General features: G+C 44.9%; 1 protein-coding gene across 1 annotated transcript; it reads left to right on the plus strand.

Annotated features, from left to right (window-relative positions):
* The first annotated feature begins 13,229 nt into the window (after positions 1–13,229).
* LOC109150169 lies at positions 13,230–14,858 on the plus strand. The gene has a single exon (XM_019298075.1). The coding sequence runs from the start codon at positions 13,230–13,232 to the stop codon at positions 14,856–14,858; it is 1,629 nt and encodes a 542-aa protein (XP_019153620.1).
* Positions 14,859–17,269: the final 2,411 nt, after the last annotated feature.

Raw genomic sequence — 17,269 nt, forward strand, 5'->3', positions numbered from 1 at the left:
GCATTAGTTCCTTCCCGACCGTCGTTCCCCGAACCGTCTTTAGAAATCGGGAAGTAAGGCGTCGTTCGGGGAGTTAGGTTCGGGAGAAGTTAGTTAATGTTAGACCTTTCTTCTTCCGTTTGGACGCTTTCCCGAACCGTCACGCCCATCGCCACGGGCAAGTACTTCTCTGTCAGGTCGTACACGGGGGGCGGGAGCTTGGCCGCCTCGAGACTTTCGACCGTCCGGAAAATATTGTACTCATGGATCTCGCTCGAGATCCGAGCGACTGCGTCCTTGAGCGGCTGCGTCTCGACCGGCAGAACTTGTTTACGGTAGTGAGTGCTCTAAACTCGCTCAACCGGGAGTATCCAAGGATCATACTTGATCGAGAAAATCCGGTTCTTCCACCCCTTGTTGTTCCCGGGCAGCCCTTCGATCGCGCACATGTCCGCTCGGGACTGTAGCATCAAGAAGCCACCTCCGTAGCTGGCTGGGAGAGTCTTGACCTGATAGATGAAATTGAATAGTTCCATCGTGCAAGACACGTCGTGCCGAGCGCAGATCTGAGGAAAACAGGCGATAATCTTGTGCGAGTTGGGGCAGATCTGGGCCGGGACGACCTGGTAGTACCCCAAGAAGGCCGTCAGAAGAGGGGGGAAGGGAATGGCGATCGGGGCCATCAGGGAGTCATAATGCATCCCGATCCACTTTCCCCGATGCCGGTCGATGACATTCCCGAGCTTCCGACTTGTGTCAAACTCCACCCGACCCCCAAGCTTCTCGGCGATCCTAGCCGCTTCTCCCTTGGTCAACCGGCTCATCTGCTGCTCGACGTTCTCGCTGTTCAGCTGCCTCTCCCTCGTTTGGGTTGGGAACGTTTTCTTCGTCGTTCCCTTGTGGGACGGTTTCCGGGTGTTCCCCAATCACCCCGGTCGGCGTTTCCCTAGCGCCCTCGACCGGGGAGCCTCGCTTGCTCGTCGAGGTTTCCTCGCCTTCTTCATCTGAACTCCCCGACCCGCTTGAGCTGGACCTCAATGTCCTGGACGAGCTCAATGATTCCCGTTGCTCAGGGGCCCGCTTGGGGGCTTTTCCCGGTCTTTGGACGACCTCAGGCGAGTAGGACATGATGTCCACTTCCTCGTCGCTGATGTGCTCGACTTCCTCGTCGTAATCTGCGAACGAGACGTTTTGACTATCGAAGTCCGTCATTTCGATCTACCTAAAGGTCGGTCGGGGTTAGTGTGGGACTCGGGGCGTTGGGGTCAGTTAGTTATAACCTACCAACCCTATGCACGAACATAAAGCGTTAAGTAAAAGTTGAGAACTAGAAAACTTACCGATTAAAGATGCTTGGCTGAGAACACTTGGAAGTTCTTTGCTCGACTGCTCTGCTGAAGTGCTTCGCTCGGGGCTTTCTGAGTGTATCGATCGATTCAGTAGGTTGGAGAAAGTTCAAATGAGGGCCTCAAGGGCCTATTTATAGGAGAGCGTTTAGGCGGGAAACAAGCCCACTTGCGTGACACGACCAGCGCTGATTCTGAGGCAACCGTTGCAGTCGCAGAGGCCGGCAGTCGTCGACATGTGGCAAGGGAGGGAATTACAGCTGGCCGGTCGGTTTGGTGGCCGACGGTTGGGCTTCTTCATCCCGTCCCGTTTTTCCCGGACGGTCAAAAAAGGCCCGGGCTGGGGGGCTCTTGGTAGGGAATACCCCGACCCACATAGCGTTACCCCGATCGATTTGCCTTCGTCCTTTTCTTCTTGTCTTTGCAGGTAACAGATCGGGTTTTTTATGAAGAACCCGGTCGGGACCCGACCGGGTGTTACCTGATTGGAAGTGTCGACCACCGAGCGGTAGCCCTTAGCGAGAGAGCTGACGAGGAACACGTGGCGGCTCCACGCATTGACAGGCAGGGCACCCGGGGAGGCGACACGTGGTTGCTACGTGGGAAGCATGCCGAACGACCGGATTTGTGTCTCCGGCTCCGCGGCTATAAATACCCGCGTAGCGACAGTGTGAGGGAGTTTTGGACGATCGATAGGTTGTTATTAGAGAATCCCGACCGCAGTCAGTCGGTACTCCGAGCAACCAAGTAGATTGTACTTAGGGCCTTCACTGTGATCAATAAAAGAGTTTATTTGCTTTAATTGGTCTCATATTTACTTAATTACCGCTCTACGTGGCAATTAACACTATCAACACTAAAATATTTTTTTTTTAAATGAACCATTTAATGTCTTGAAAAATGAGCATTTTGTATACTAAAAATGAATCTAATATAAGTACTTCATCTTGTAATGTGGATCATGGTCCATGGTATAATGATTGATTTACTTCTTCATGGGTCTGGAGACGAATTTATAAGATTCAAAATATAATTTAGCGAAGTCAGCAAAATATGGGTTATGATGGCCCAAGAGTACAACCCAAAAGATAATAGAAGACTTGATGGTCTTGTGTTGAGCCAATCACATTATATTGATAAAATTCTTGCAAAATTTAACAAGGATGATGATCAAGTGGCTAGGGCACCGTTTGATATAAACGTTCATCTAACCAAGAACCACGGAGAGTGTATTTCTCAAGTAGAATATGTTCGGGTTATTGGAAGTTTGATGTATCTTATGAGTTGTACTAGGCCGGATATTGCGTTCGCGGTTAGTAAAATCAGTAGATATACGAGTAACCACGGTAAGGCAATAGTAAAGGTTATTTGATAATTGAGGTATACTCATGACCTTGGACTGCATTATGGAAGATATCTTGCTGTACTTGAAAGGTATAGTGACGCAAACTGGATATCTTATTTTAAGGACTCTAAGTCCACGAGTGGCTACGTGTTTACACTAGCTGGTGCAGCCGTTGCATGGAAATCCTCTAAACAAATAGTGATAGCTAGATCCATGATAGAATTTGAGCTCATAGCCTTGGATAAAGGTTGTGAAGAGGCTGAATGGCTACACCATTTTCTTGAGGATATTCCTAATTGGGAAAGACATGTACCTCTAATATGTGTGCATTGCGATAGTCAAGCCACAATTGGGAGAGTACAGAGTCACATGTATAATGCTAAGTCTAGACATATGCGTCGTAGACATAATACCATTAGACAACTTCTCACAACGGGCGTTGTCTCGATTGACTACGTAAAGTCAAAAGACAATATAGCAGATCCGCTAACCAAAGGGTTCGGCAAAGAAGTTGTGTGGAAGTTGACACGAGGAATGGGTCTAAAGCCCTTGGTATAAAGTTCTATAGTGGATACCCAACCTAGTTGGCACCTAGGTTCAATTGGATAACTAAATTATGGACCGGAAGCGTGTCATTGTGAGGGTCTCGGACTCCCAACCACTCCTCGTTAGAACAGTGATGCTTTAATGATTCGAATGTCGGTTGACATGTGTGAGTATGCGAGATACGGAAAAGAATCACCTATGTGAGAGAGAAGTGAGGATCGATTCGAAGGAGAGTTGAATAAGGCTCAATCCTTCACAAATTCTTGCTGAACTAGGAACGGTGACCCACCACCAAAACGGGTACAGTCATGAGAACAGAGCATGATTGGAAGGTTCCTGTTTGAGATATGTCATCGTCTACACAAACGGCAATCGATTCAAAGACATCACGTTTTACCGTACAGCCAGTAGAGTAAACGTATCTTCATGAGGGAAGGTTCAAAGGGTAACACCTTTCTATCCTATGTAGGGATTGACTGTTGAACACAGTTGTTTCCGATTTTAAAATACCCCAAAAATCAATTTTCCATTCATGTGGGGAATTGTTAGAAAAAATAGCTTAAATGGTATAAAATGACATAATAAGTGGCTATTTTGTAGTACAATTATTAGTGGGGTCCACTTCCGATTTGGGTCGGATCAAAGTATATTCGGGTTCTTCGTAGTGAGACGAAGAGATTGATATATTGTACGTTCAAAACGGATAATGGGTGAATGCGAAATTGATTCTCAAAATATACCCATTTGAATTGGAAAAATGAAGGAAAAAGAAGAAGATTTTGTCCAACATTTGTTTGGGAAGTGGGTTTGCACCACTATTATACAAGAGCCTTTCTAAGACGTATTGAATTGTATAGCATAGAGGCTCTCTGTCACGTGCAGGGCGGTGCAAATCAAATCCCGAAATAAAAATAAATTAGCCCAAAAAGGATTAACTCGTGTATGCTGACACTTATAGACACAAATGTCGTTCGAAAAACTGGCTCGTTAACAATTCGTCATCTCATCATCTCCTTTTGCGAGTTGTGCTTTAATTCAGCTGTTACGGAATTAATCTTGAATTAATTCTAATTTTTAAATTTTGTATTAAGACTCAAGTTATGGCTGTTGTTACAGGAGTTACAATGTTTGTTTTAAGTTCCATATTAAAGGCTATTGAACTCGTCAACCCCTACATAAGTAGTGGTAGAGTAGCAGAATTTTTACACAACGAAAATCTATTTTTCTCTCTAAAAAATTTCTACTTCTATTCCTTTCTTTGCCATCTATGTTCATCTCGTTGCTCTCGTTTACCGGGTTCATTTGTTTGGGTGCTCAAAAGTTGAACCGTAGTACGTTTTATCATGGGAAACCTAGGCTACAATGCTCCTAGCACTTTTGGAAGGTAGCAAATAAGATTTTAAGGAAAGAGTGTTTCGCTCGACTCGTGCTAACCACCAACCCGAACCTATACTGCATCCTTCGTCCTTTCCTTCCCAAATTTTTTCTATAAAATAATAATTCTTTATCGTAAAATTATTATTGAGTTTTACCAACATTTTTCCCTACAAATAAAAATAAAAATAAAAAGAAAGAAACTATTGTTATTATTATTGAGATGAGTACTATTCAAAAGGACAGGTTGAGGTGACAGCATAAGCGACAAGACAAAATTTGTTGTGGACACAGTTCAACTCGCTGTCAGTGACCAACTAAATTTGCTCAGCACTTCCTTTATAGCTTCAGATTCTTTTCTGATCTCAAATTTTTGTTTCAGTCTCCACTTGCATGCTCTCACTCATTCACCTCAATTTTGGGTTTTCACCCTAAGTGTCAGCTCTGATTTTATTTCGATTAATCAAAGTCAAAATATGTCGTCACGTTTAATAAATAGAAGTTGTTGAGGTGTTTATTAATGTGTTAAAGCTTGTTATGAAATAGGAATGCTGAGACTTGGTTTTTGAAGTAGTGATTTAAACCTTAATTAGATCTAACCTATTTTGGAGTGTGATTCAAAAATAATACGTTATAATAAAATGGCTAGTAGACTTAACTCTTATCCAAAACAGCCTCATTTTGTTTAAATTATTAAGACATTTTTTTAAAAAAAATATTATTTTCCTTTCATTTGTCCAACACTCACTTTTGCAATAAGTACATAACTTTGTTAATTATAGGTTCATAATATTAACTCTATAAGTATATGATCTATTAATTATAAGTGTATATGTATCATGTTAAGTAATTCCAACCATGTTCTAATTAAGTTCATACTATGTAACTTGTAGGTAAATAAACTTACAGGGCGTTTGGTTGGAGAGGAGAAAATATGTGGGAAAGTAATTGCAATTTCATGTGAGATGAATTACTGAGAATAAAGTGGAAATTTAAATTTCAGTGTTTGGTTTACAGGAATAGAATTACTGAGAATTTCAATTTCAATGTTTGGTATACATGGGAATTGAAAGGGAATAAGTAGTATAAAGTCAAAAATGTTCATTGTTGTTGTTAGACATTAATTTTAGGTTAAAAAAAGAAGGGATAATTTTTACTCATCACTATCTTTTTTTTTTTTCCTAAAATCCCAGGAATTAAAATCTCAGTGGGGGACATGAGATTTTAATTCCATGAAAATGGGAGAATTGCAATTCTTTTCAACCAAACAATGGAATTTTGTGACCTTTGGAATTATGTGGGAATTAAGTGGGGAGGGAATTTAAATTCCTTTCAACCAAACGCCCTGTTAAAGTTAAAGATAGATTCATAAATTGAGTATGCCAATACTTTATGAAGTTAATGTATTGAGTTTATGAACTTGTAGCATTTATGCAATTTATAAACTTGTTGTATTGGCTTAGTAGTTTTATTCATTGTTTATTAATACAATTATGTGGTTGTATTCAGTTTGCATTTTAGATGTAGTTTTGAATCAGTGTTTAAGTGAGTAATGTATGAGTAGGAAAAAGTAAAATATTTGTAATATTTAAATTAGGAAAGTGAATATTATATTATTTTACAAGTAGAGATGACAATTGATTTAATCAGATATTTTTTGGGTACTTGAAGTCTTGAACCTTCTAAACTCTAATAAGATGGGTTTGGGTCGAGAAAATTATTTTTCACCGATTTGAGTTGAGCAGGTAGCAATGGACTACCCGGTACCTAGTACTAGAATACTAGATACTTGTTTATATATACAGGACATGATGTCTCTCATGAGAACAAGACTTCTTACATTATCTATTAAATTTAATAGTTAAAAATTTTAAAAAGAAAAAAAATAATATAAAAATAGCATAGCTAATTTCATAAATATTACCAACTTTCAAATTTTTTTGTCATATTTAGAAAATTGACCCGTTACTTTTTTTTTTTTTAATACCTTATTTTCTAGTCATTGATCATCTTAAATGTACATATCATGCATATTTGTACATAAATGTACATATCATACTTATTTTCTAGTTATGTGTGTGTGTGTGTGTGCGTGTGATCCATCCATCTATGTAGATCAATGGTTGAGAGTTACTAGACATAAGGTGAAAAATGGAGTTAATTCCATTTTTAGTCCTAGATTTATAGGTGACAGTCCACTTTTAGTTCTTTTTATTAGAACATTCTCATTTGATCATAGTATTATTGTGGCATGATCATTTTTAGTCATTCGCCAACAAAATTGTTCAAATGTTGTTAAATACAAAGACATTTTGATCTTTTTTTATACAAAGTAAGTTGACCCGCTATATATTTTATATTATATTTTTTTTTTGAAAAAATTCATAATCGAAGACAGAGATTCCGTTGTATTTAATGATATTTAAACTGTTTTGTTGATAAAAGATAAAAATGGTAATGCCACAATAATAGTATGACCAAAAGTGAATGTTCCGATAAAAATGACTTAAAGTGGACTGACACATATAAATCTAGAACAAAAAATGAAATTAACTTGTAAAACATGCGAAGTTCTTTTTATAATTATTGAAAACTTGAAAGTTTTTAATAATTATAAAATTGATTTTTTTTTTTATTATTAAAACCTCCACCATTGATAAATCCTAATGGCCGAACGACTGAGATCAATCCTTACTTTTTACGGGAAGACCGTGTTCTCATTTGATCTTGCCCTTATATATTATTAGTTTTGTTGTATTACTTTTATGAATTTCTTAAGAAAATTTCATGTTGTATTAAATGGGTTTCAGGACTGGTTACGTTGAGCTACCCATGAGTAGTGCTAAATATGTATAGGAAGTTTTATAACTAATCATCAAGTCCGTGTTCAAGAATGACTTAATAAGTAGATATTTTACTCGTTGTCACTTGTCATCCCTATTTACAATAAACTAAAAAGGGTAGGACACAGTCAACCGAAAGAAGTATATATTATTGATCACAAAATTATAGAATGAAGGGTAAAACAGCAAAATTACTCCCTTTAAAAAAAATAATTTACATTAGTTGAAGTGGAACAACTTGGAGTTTCTTGCAGAAGAGATTGTCCTCTTGTATATATCATAAAATCTTTATTACTATGGTCAGATTTTCAATTGTACTATTGTGCTAAGTACATATTTCTATTACTTTTGTTTTGTTTTGTTTTTGTTTTTTTTTTTTTTTTTTTATATAACTTTTGTCAAATAAATAACCTCAAAATAAATTTAATTAAAAGAATGGTAGGTTACATGTGATTATGCACATAAATGACATAATAGTTTTATTTCATATAGTAACCACAAATTTGTATGAGCTCATGTGCTTATAATAATAAATGAGTTAATACCCAAAATCGTCCTCGACTATAGTGGTTTTTCTCAATTTCGTCCTAAACGACTTTGGTGACATAATATCGTCCCAGACTTTTGTGTTTCGCTCAATTTAGTCCTCCATTTGTTATTTCGTCAAATTAGTGTTAAATAAAGGGACAATTCAGTAATGTCAATATTGATCTCTCTTTACTTTCAACTTGTGAAGTGCGAAATTCCTCTTTCTTGTACGAATTACACCCAGAATTACTCCCGGACCTGCAAATCAAATTTTATATTCGCAGTTTTAGGAGTAATTCTGGGAGTAATTCGTAAAAAAAACAGGATTTCGCAGTTCACATGTCTATGAGTAAAGAGATGCCAATATTAAAATTACTGAATTGTGTATTTATTTAACACCAAATGGACAAAATAACAAATGAGGGACTAAATTGAGCAAAAACACAAAAGTCTGGGACTAAATTGAGCGAAACACAAAAGTCTGGGACGATATTAGGTCACCAAAGTCGTTTAGGACGAAATTGAGAAAAACCACTATAGTCGAGGACAATTTTGGGTATTAACTCAATAATAAATGATGAATAATTATTACAGTAATTTTTATTTTTCATTTTTAAAAAAATAACATCTAACTAAAATTTATTACTCTTCCCCCAACTAAAATTTATTACTCATCAAGAGAGAGTAATGCTAAGTTAAACTTTTTTTTTTTTTTGGTGACTACATGTAATGCTAAGTTAAACTTAAGCTCTCTTGTATACTTAGCATTGAGATTATAATATTTGAGCAATTAGTGTCAATGGCTCAAATATTGTTTATCAATTTATTACACAACAAAAGTTCAATATGTTGACAATCAGATCAAGCAAAATTGTCATGGACATGAGTCAGGCCATTGTATAGGGATGTTAGCGAACAAAACTTTCGATAAACTATTCGTGTTCGTGTTCGGTAAGCGTTCGTTTATGTTCGTTTATTAAGGTAAATAAACATTAACAAACAAAATTTAGAGCTCGGTTTATAAACGAACAGAGTCTAAATAGTTGTAAGCTCGTTTGCTAAGAGATCGTGAACAAGCTAAGCATGTTTGTGTTCGTTTAATAATGTTCGCGAACAAGCTCATTTAGTGTTCGTTTAATAATGTGTTACTTTTTTGGTTATTTTTCGTGAACACAGATTATTTCTTGTTCATGAACATGTTCATATATTTGGTTATTAAGCATTCATGAACGTGAATGAACATGTTTTCAAATATTAGTGAACATGTTCGTGAACGTGCTTGTTAACAAACATGTTCATGAACGTGTTCGTTAATGTTAACGAACACGTTCGTGAACGTATACGCGAACGTTAACAAACACTGAGGAATGCTTAACAAACGAACACGAACAACATTTTCAAAAATCTTAACAAACGAACACGAACAGTCCAAAAATCTTAACAAATGAACACGAACAATCTTCATTCGTTTATGTTCGGTTCGTTAACAACCCTACCATCGTATAGTAGAAAGTTGAGTGATGGGGTAAGGACCCCGGCCCAGGAAAGATTGGCCCACAGAAGAGAGCCCAAGGCAGGAAAGGTGGGCTAGCATCGGAGAAGCCCGGAGGGTGCTTGGGCCGAGTCCAGGAATCGGCCCAGGCCCAAGTACGGGGACCTAGCTCAGGATTGCTAAAGAAGAGCCCAGCAGGAGCTTGGGCCGAGGGCGAAGAGTCGGCCAGGCCCCAAACCCAGAGAGAGACTCGGCTCAAGGAGCCGTTGGGATCATCAAAGAGACTCTTAAACAAGGAACCGTTAGAGCATTAAAAGGCTGGACTTGGTCCGGCTGTTACGAGCTTGAGAGAGCCGTTGGCCGACTCAGTAAAAGCGACCAACGGCTCGATACTTAATTAGTCTTGAAGTCGGCTAGTAAAGGCCTTCAAGTCAGTGGGGGAGGAGCCGCTATATAAAGGCTCCTCCACTCTTGTAGAGGGAGAGGAGATTCTAAGCAAGCACTTTCTTTCCATTGAGACACTCATTTTATTGAAAGGTGTATCCTCCAGCTAAAGGTTGTGTTGGACCTCCTTGGGCCTGAAAACCCAAAAACCATCACTGGCGCCGTCTGTGGGGATCGAAACTAAGAGTCGCGTGTCCTCCTGAGCGAGGCGAGTTCAGGAAACAACAAGAAGAATCTCAGACGAATAAGAAAAGCTTCCGACATGGCAGGAAGTGAGGAACAATCGAGCCGACTCGATAACAGACTGGGGGCGGACTTGAGAAATCAATTGAATCGGTTGGGTCCGAGCGCCGGACGATAGTCGGCAAGAGAACGACTGGGTCGGAGGGAACCCAGTCGTGCCCCGTTAGCTACTCGCGGTCGGCAAACTGCACGTGAGAAGAACCGTACCAAAAGAACTAGGACTGAAACTCGCCGTGTAGAGCAGCCCGTCCGCAACCACGACCAACCGGCCGAGTCTGAGGTCGGTGAGAGCACGGAGTCAACAGGAAACCACACCCGGGAGAGGGTCGAAGTGGCGAACTTAGTCCAAGAAGTGCGAAATCTGAAAGAACAGATGGAGGGAAAAGCCAAATCCCCAGGGACGTACGTTATTAACCGCCCTACCCTTCTCGGACGAGGTCATGGCCTTTAAGATACCGGGTGATTTCAAGTTCCCGGAGCAAGCCACGTTCGATGGGACCGGCGATCCTCGAGAGCATTTGCTAAGCTACCAAGCCAAGGTGCAGGTCTTGGGAGTTCAGGACCCGGTCATGTGTCGCGCTTTTCTGCCCACGTTAAAAGGACCGGCACAGAGGTGGCTAGTGGCACAACCGCCAGGGTCGATTCGTAGCTTCGAAGAGCTAGCGGACTGCTTTATGAGCCACTATGCCGCTAATATCAAACCACAAAAAGACCTGACACACCTGGGCGACATTCATCAGGATGAAGGCGAGTCCTTGAAAACTTATCTGGCTCGCTGGCAAAAGGAAATCTAGTCTATAGAGGAAGTCGAGGACCAGACGGCACTCACCTTCTTCATCGAGTCCTTGCGGTCCGGTCAGCTATACCGAGATCTGCGGGACAACCGCCCGGCTACCTACGCGGAAGCCATTCACATGGCAAACAAGAGGGCCAACACAGAGCAGGCTATGAAACACAAACGGCAACGTGAAGTCGACGGATCCGCCGGCGGAAAGAGAACGCGAGCCGAAACCAAGGAAAGGCGCCCGGACGTAACCCGACGACCCGAAGTCAGGCGACCTTACGACAGGCCCGTCGTACACCCCTACCGGCCGGCTCCCGAGCGGCCGATACATGAAATACAAGCGGTCGCCCCGCCGCCGCCTCCATCAATCGACGACCGTGCTACGAGCGAGGAGACGGGTAAGATCTCTAAATACTGTCGTTACCATAAATCTTATACCCACAGCACAGAAGAATGCTTTTACCTGAAGAAGATCATAGAGGGTATCATCCAGCAAGGGACCCCGCCTCCTAATCAATGGAGGCGGAGGTCGGCCAATCGAGGGGACGAGGATCCCGCCGCCGCCGCCGCCGTCGAGAGCGGACGGGGCAAGCAGTCAGCATCCGAAGAAGACGAGGCCCAGTGGCGCCAAAAGTCGGTTATCAACATGATAGTTGGCGGGCCGGAAGGTGGAGACTCGGCAAACACTCGAAAGACCTGGGCTCGACAGCTGTATGTTGGGACGGTGTATGGGCGCGAGGAGAACTCCAAGAAGGTGTGCCGAGAGCCCATCACTTTCACCGATAAGGATTTACCGGCTGGAGAGACGCCGCATCGGGACGCGCTGGTAATAGCCATGGATATCAAGGGGGTTGTCGTTCGCCGAATCCTGGTCGATACCGGGAGTAGCGTCAACGTGCTATACCTGGAGACCTTCATTAAAATGGGATTGACCCGAGAACAGCTAAATCCTGTCAAAACTCCCCTTGCCGGCTTCACTGGGGACTCAATGGAGGCGGAAGGATCCATCACCCTACCAGTTGAGCTCCGCGGTTACCCCGATGTACAGAAGCTCAGTATGAAATTCATCGTGGTGAATCTGGCCTGCTCGCATAACGCTATACTCGGACAACCGGGTTTGGAGGATCTAGGAGCTCTGATTTCAATCGAACACCTCTGCCTGAAATTCCGTAAGCCGAATGGGATAGGTACGGTGCGCAGCGATCGGAAAGTCGCCCGAGATTGTTACCTGCAAGCCTGCCGAGGGATGGGCAAGCGCGAGATGCAGGTCCATGAGATCACGGAAAGGCCCCCAAAGAAAACAATGATACCTCACCCGGAGCCGGCTGTTGAGCTGGAGGAAGTCAAGATTGATCCTGAACAACCGGACAAGCAGGTCCGAATCGGAGTCGGCCTCCCTCAGGAGGTAAGAGGAGAAATCATAAAAGTGCTCCGGGAACACCAGCTGGTTTTCGCCTGGGGTCCAGAGGACATGCCCGGTGTCGATCGATCCATTATATCGCATCGACTCGCTGTAGACCCCGAGCATCGACTAGTCGCACAAAAGAAGCGGTACCTGGCCAACGATCAGAGAGAATTCGTAAAAAAGGAGGTGAGCACGCTGCTAGCGGCCGGACATGTCCGAGAGGTCAAGTACCCGGAGTGGCTGGAAAACGTGGTTCTTGTACCAAAACCCCCGGCGTGGCGGATGTGCGTCGATTATACCGACCTCAATAAGGCTTGCCCTAAGGACCTGTTCCCATTGCCGCGAATTGATCAGTTGGTTGATGAGACTGCCGGGTCAGCCTTGCTAAGTTTCATGGACGCCTTCAGGGGGTACCACCAGATCTTCATGCATTCGGCGGACGAAGAAAAGACCGCGTTTCTAACACTGGATGGGGTCTATTGCTATCGAGTCATGCCCTTCGGGCTTAAAAATGCTGGAGCCACTTACACGCGAATGGTGGCCCGATTGTTCCAGCACTTGCTAGGAAAATCGATGGCCGCATACGTCGATGACATACTCGTCAAGAGCCGAGAGGAGAGCAAGCATGCGGAAGATCTGGCCGACTGTTTTAAAGTGATGATAAGATACAATCTCCGGTTGAATCCCAAGAAGTGTGCTTTCGCCGTGCAGGGTGGAAAATTCTTGGGCTATATGGTCACAAAGCGAGGTATTGAGCCTAATCCTGAGAAGGTGTAGGCCATCATCGACATGCAGCCTCCCAGCACCGTAAAAGACCTGCAACGGTTGACTGGCCGACTGGCCGCCCTTAGCCGCTTCCTGAGCAAGGCGGCGGATAAGACTGTGCCTTTCTTCGAGGCCATGAAGAAGAAGGAAGGATTTACTTGGACCGCCGAGTGTCAGCAATCGTTCGAAGAGCTGAAGCAATATCTTTCAACACCTCCGGTATTGTCTACTCCCCAGGCCGGCGAGCCCTTACTTTTGTACTTAGCCGCCTCCTCTAAGGCGGTGAGTTCGGTGCTAGTCCGAGAAGAGGAGCGCGTTCAGCACCCGGTTTATTACGTAAGCCGCTCCCTGAAGGCCGCCGAGTTACGGTACACCGCCCTGGAAAAGATTTTATATGCGTTGGTGATCACCGTGCGGAAGCTAGCACCGTACTTCCAAGCCCACACCGTCCGAGTGTTGACTGACCAACCGCTTGGGAGTGTCCTGCGAAACCCCTCGTCGTCTGGCCGACTGGTGAAATGGGCCGTGGAATTAACCCAGTATGGGATTGAGTACCAGCCCTGGCCTTCCATAAAAGGTCAAGCCTTGGCCGACTTCTTGGTCGAGTGCACGGCGAGCGAAGAAGAAAAGGAGCGTGCCACTGAGACCAATTTAGGCGAGTGGTGGGAAATGCACGCGGACGGAGCGTCGAGTCGACGACATTGTGGGGGTGGAATTATGCTCATCACCCCGGAGGGATTCCGGCTGTACTACGCCTTAAGCTACTTATTCCCGACATCCAACAACGAAGCCGAATACGAAGCTGTGCTGAATGGTCTCCGCCTCGCCAAGACCCTAGGAGTCAAGCGACTGAGAATCAAGACTGACTCCAGGTTGGTAGTTGGGCAGATATCCGGCACGTGCGAGGCTAAGAGCCCGCGGCTGACTTTATATAAAGAGCGGGCGGTCGAGATGCTAAAGGAGTTTGGAGCCTACGAGATAGAATATATCGCCAGGGTAGACAACGTAGAAGTCGACATATTATCTAAGATTGCCTTAGAGGGAGTACCGGACCACCTTGTGAAGATCTGCCAGAAGGAGGAACTGGATCGACCGAGTATCGAGGAAACGACATTAGAAGTCCAGCAGGTAACTGGCAAGGAATGGGACAGGGAGAAAAACCCCGAGATGTTCTGGATAGAGGACATTCGGCAATTCAAAGAAGCAGGCGAATTACCGGAAGACCCGGGGGTCGCCGCCAGGGTCCGACGAAAAGCCCCTTCTTTCGAGATTATTGATGGACAACTGTACAAACGGTCATTCAGAGGTCCTTTGTTGAGATGCTTGCTCAGGCCCGAGGCCGAGAAAATAATGGACGAAGCTCATAGAGGCATCTGCGCCGCACACCAGGGCGCCCACACGCTCGCCCGCAAGTTAGTCGTCCAGGGGTATTATTGGCCGACTATGATGCGAGATTGCATCGAGTGGATTTCCAAATGTGGCATTTGTCAGGCGTTCGCCAGAAAGGACACTCGGCCGGCTACATTCTACACGCCGGTCACCACGGCTATCTCATTTGCTAAGTGGGGAATCGACTTATTGGGCCCATTACCGGTAGCCCCCGGGGGCCTGAAATTTTGTGTCGTGGCTATCGACTACTTCACCAAGTGGGTCGAGGCTGAACCGTTGGCCACTATCACCGAGTACCAATGCCGACGCTTCCTATGGAAGAGGGTGATTTGCCGCTTCGGCTTGCCCGAGCATATTGTCAGCGACAATGGGTAATAGTTTGACTGCCAAGCGTTTGCTGACTTCTGTCGCCGACACGATATCCGCCATACCAAGGTCTCCGTGGCGTATCCGCAGGCCAACGGGCAGGTCGAAAATGTGAATTGGACCATAGTGGACGGAATCCGAAAGAAATTGGAAGACATAAGAGGAAATTGGGCGGATGTGCTCGACTGAGTTGTATGGGCTTATCGCACCACGCAGCGGCGAGCGACCAGAGAAAGTCCATTCTCCCTCGCGTACGGCTTCGAAGCCATGGTCCCGATTGAAGCGGTTGAACCCACTCACCGGGTCCACACTTATTCCGACACGGAGAATGAGGAATATCTTCGAATTGAGAAAAATTTCCTAGAAGAAGGAAGGGAAGCCGCGAGTGCTCGGATGGTCGAGTATCAACAAGCGGTAAAGAGATATCACGATCGAAGGATTCGCTCACGAACTTTCCAGGTCGGCGAACTCGTACTACGAGACCGGCAAGCAAGCCAGCCCACGGAAGGTGGCAAGTTTGCGGTAAAGTGGGAAGGACCCTATCACATTGCCGCGGTGGTCCAGGCCGGTACCTACAAGCTCGAAACTCTGGAAGGCAGGCCCGTAGACCGGATCTGGAACGTCGTCCACTTGAAGAAGTTCTATCAGTAGAAGAGGTTAGGCCATGAATAGGCCCGAAGGTCTTAAACGACTTGAATAAAAGAATACGAATTACTGTTAACCACCGCCTGGGCTCGGCGAGAGAAAGTTAGGAAACAAGGGCCCAGACCCTTAGTCGTTTCCGTGAAAAAGCCAAGAGGAGTCGCCTCGACTGAGGGACTCGGCAAGTATATAAAGAAACTATGGGGCACTAACCCTAAACGTTTCTGAGAAAGAAAAAGCCTAAGGGGTCGCCTCGACTGAGGGACTCGGCGAGAGAAAGTTAGGAAACAAGGGCCCAGACCCATAGTCGTTTCCGTGAAAAAGCCAAGAGGAGTCGCCTCGACTGAGGGACTCGGCGAGAGAAAGTTAGGAAACAAGGGCCCAGACCCTTAGTCGTTTCCGTGAAAAAGCTAAGAGGAGTCGCCTCGACTTAGGGACTCGGCGAGTATATAAAGAAACTATGGGGCACTGACCCTAAACGTTTCTGAGAAAGAAAAAGCCTAAGGGGTCGCCTCGACTGAGGGACTCGGCGAGAGAAAGTTAGGAAACAAGGGCCAAGACCCTTAGTCGTTTCCGTGAAAAAGCCAAGAGGAGTCGCCTCGACTGAGGGACTCGGCGAGAGAAAGTTAGGAAACAAGGGCCCAGACCCTTAGTCGTTTCCGTGAAAAAGCCAAGAGGAGTCGCCTCGACTGAGGGACTCGGCTAGAGAAAGTTAGGAAACAAGGGCCCAGACCCTTAGTCGTTTCCGTGAAAAAGCCAAGAGGAGTCGCCTCGACTGAGGGACACGGCGAGAGAAAGTTAGGAAACAAGGGCCCAGACCCTTAGTCGTTTCCGTGAAAAAGCTAAGAGGAGTCGCCTCGACTTAGGGACTCGGCGAGTATATAAAGAAACTATGGGGCACTGACCCAAAACGTTTCTGAGAAAGAAAAAGCCTAAGGGGTCGCCTCGACTGAGGGACTCGGTGAAAGAAAGTTAAGAAACAAGGGCCAAGACCCTTAGTCGTTTCCGTGAAAAAGCCAAGAGGAGTCGCCTCGACTGAGGGACTCGGCGAGAGAAAGTTAGGAAACAAGGGCCCAGACCCTTAGTCGTTTCCGTGAAAAAGCCAAGAGGAGTCGCCTCGACTGAGGGACTCGGCGAGAGAAAGTTAGGAAACAAGGGCCCAGACCCTTAGTCGTTTCCGTGAAAAAGCCAAGAGGAGTCGCCTCGACTGAGGGACTCGGCTAGAGAAAGTTAGGAAACAAGGGCCCAGACCCTTAGTCGTTTCCGTGAAAAAGCCAAGAGGAGTCGCCTCGACTGAGGGACACGGCGAGAGAAAGTTAGGAAACAAGGGCCCAGACCCTTAGTCGTTTCCGTGAAAAAGCTAAGAGGAGTCGCCTCGACTTAGGGACTCGGCGAGTATATAAAGAAACTATGGGGCACTGACCCTAAACGTTTCTGAGAAAGAAAAAGCCTAAGGGGTCGCCTCGACTGAGGGACTCGGCGAGAGAAAGTTAGGAAACAAGGGCCAAGACCCTTAGTCGTTTCCGTGAAAAAGCCAAGAGGAGTCGCCTCGACTGAGGGACTCGGCGAGAGAAAGTTAGGAAACAAGGGCCCAGACCCTTAGTCGTTTCCGTGAAAAAGCCAAGAGGAGTCGCCTCGACTGAGGGACTCGGCTAGAGAAAGTTAGGAAACAAGGGCCCAGACCCTTAGTCGTTTCCGTGAAAAAGCCAAGAGGAGTCGCCTCGACTGAGGGACACGGCGAGAGAAAGTTAGGAAACAAGGGCCCAGACCCTTAGTCG

Source organism: Ipomoea nil, unplaced genomic scaffold (genome assembly GCF_001879475.1).
Source record: "Ipomoea nil cultivar Tokyo-kokei standard unplaced genomic scaffold, Asagao_1.1 scaffold2216, whole genome shotgun sequence".
NCBI classification, from domain to species: Eukaryota; Viridiplantae; Streptophyta; class Magnoliopsida; order Solanales; family Convolvulaceae; genus Ipomoea; species Ipomoea nil.

What these genes read in the sequence shown, in the direction of transcription:
- LOC109150169 (XM_019298075.1), top strand. Translation starts at nt 13,230, where the DNA reads ATGAAGAAGAAGGAAGGATTTACTTGGACCGCCGAGTGTCAGCAATCG.